At 31.3% G+C, this 2,086-nt stretch overlaps 1 protein-coding gene across 1 annotated transcript in view; it reads right to left on the bottom strand.

Moving 5' to 3' along the window:
* LOC100634371 (serine/threonine-protein kinase PRP4 homolog) overlaps positions 1-2,086 on the bottom strand; it is a 5,933-nt gene that overhangs the window by 1,472 nt on the left and 2,375 nt on the right. The window contains exons 2-6 of the mRNA XM_003390980.3: positions 1,930-2,043; positions 1,321-1,468; positions 756-893; positions 478-631; positions 223-337 (exon numbers count right to left, since the gene is read on the bottom strand). Of these exons, the coding sequence (XP_003391028.2) occupies positions 223-337; positions 478-631; positions 756-893; positions 1,321-1,468; positions 1,930-2,043 (669 nt within the window). The remainder of the gene's footprint in view (positions 1-222; positions 338-477; positions 632-755; positions 894-1,320; positions 1,469-1,929; positions 2,044-2,086) is intronic.

Genomic DNA, 2,086 nt, shown 5'->3' with positions numbered 1-2,086 from the left:
ATGTAATAAAAATGGAGAATTCTCTACTTTTCATTTTTGACAAAATTTGGCCCATGATCCTGTACAGGGACTTTTGTCCGATTTTGAGTAACTTAAAAAATTCGTAAAAAATCCAAACTTGATCGGAATCAACTCAAACTTTCTACGCAACATAAGAACATGTATATGTATCAGATAATCTCATTAAAATGATTATTATTACTAATAATTATTATTATTTACTTATTTCAGGTGCCCTGTAGAACCTGCTCACAAGATAAGGTGTAATCTCATTATCCTGTATGAATGATGCTGATCCAAAATCACACAACTTTAACATCAACTTGGACTCATTCACCTAATGTAAAAATAATAATAATGAATGAATATAATAATAATAATAATAATAATAATAATAATAATAATAAATGTCGACATTAAATAATAAAAATTAATATATTTGTCATTAATGCATGTACATGTACATTAAAGACTCACCAGTATGTTATCTGGTTTGATGTCTGCATGAAGTATAGTGCATCTCTTCATCAGCTTCAATGCTAACAGCAACTGTTGACTGTATGACCTCACTGCCTTGATATGGAGACCAATGTTCTTACCATACTTCCTTAACACCTCACGAATATTCATACTATAATATATAAATAAACAAATGAATAAATAAAATACTAAATGTACATGTAGCTAACAAAATCTATAATTAGTTAATTATGATTAGTTATTATAATTAATTAATGGGTGTGGTTAGTTATTACCTCATGGATTCAAATACCAAGCAGAGGTGATTCTTGTGAAAGAAGTTACTGAATAATCGAATGCAATGGAACTTGTCATCAGGATCAGTCGCATTTAACTTCTTTAATATTTCCAACTCTGCCATGCCAGTCTTGTGCCTTATAAGGAAGAGAATAAGTACATTAATATGTATCAGGAAATGTAATAAAAATTTGGGGTGATTTCGGAGCCATTTTTTTGAAAAAACCATGGGCTATATATAGCCTTGTGTATTTTTCAGATTTTTGTCGTTTTCTTAAAATGGCCGTAACTTGAAAAATTGAAGTCAGAATCAGCTCAAACTTTCTACACAGCATAAGGGCATCAATATGTATCAGGAAATGTAATAAAAATTTGGGGTGATTTTGGAGCTATTTTTTTGAAAAAACCATGGGCTATATAGCCTTGGGTATTTTTCCAGATTTTGGCCTATTTCTTAAAATGGCCGTAACTTAAAAAATTGAAGTCGGAATCAGCTCAAACTTTGTACATACTACATGTACTTTAATTATTAATTAGTAGGTGTGTTTAGCCATGCCTACTCACATCATCTCGTTGTTCCTGATTATCTTAATGGCTACTTCTTGACTTGATCTTGAGGTGTCCCTAGCCCTCACTACATTACTGAACACTCCCTGACCAGTGTACCCATAGACCATGTACCGTCTGTCCAGTTGCTCACCAATACGCACCCCTAGTGGAGAGGAAGAGAGAAAATATACATACATACATGTATACATGTACACTGTACATGCATCATTATTATTACTAATAAATAAATGCAAGATAAATAAAATGATTATACATGTACATGTTAAGTAATAAGCTTGAGGCTATATGTTCTATTATAATATATTTACTTGTCAATTTTTATACAATACACATGTACTGTATTTATGTATTATTATTTAAAATGTATCACTACTTTTAACACTATAGAGTTGAGGTTGCTGTTGATTCCACAGAAGTTGCTAAATATGCCACCAATCCTCCATTAATAATAAAAATATAATTCATTATAATACATGCACAGCTATCACTATGAAATAAATAATAGATTAATACATGATTAATAGGTGGTACAAACCGTACAGTGTATACATGTATACATGTAAAAATTAATTAAATTAATTAATGTTAGATTAATGCACTAACTGTAATATCCTTCAGCATCATCCCAGTTATCAGTTAAGTGATCATTCTCTCCGATACCATCAGCTAACAGTGCCTTACTCGGACTCTGGAGGGATATACATGTACATGTACATACACCAGAGAGGAGGGAGGGAGAAAGAAAGGGAGAGAGAAAAAA

This window comes from Amphimedon queenslandica, unplaced genomic scaffold (genome assembly GCF_000090795.2).
Source record: "Amphimedon queenslandica unplaced genomic scaffold, v1.1 AMPQUscaffold_11292, whole genome shotgun sequence".
NCBI classification, from domain to species: Eukaryota; Metazoa; Porifera; class Demospongiae; order Haplosclerida; family Niphatidae; genus Amphimedon; species Amphimedon queenslandica.
Note: the sequence above shows the minus strand (reverse complement) of the source record. Positions and strands in the feature narration are given on the sequence as shown.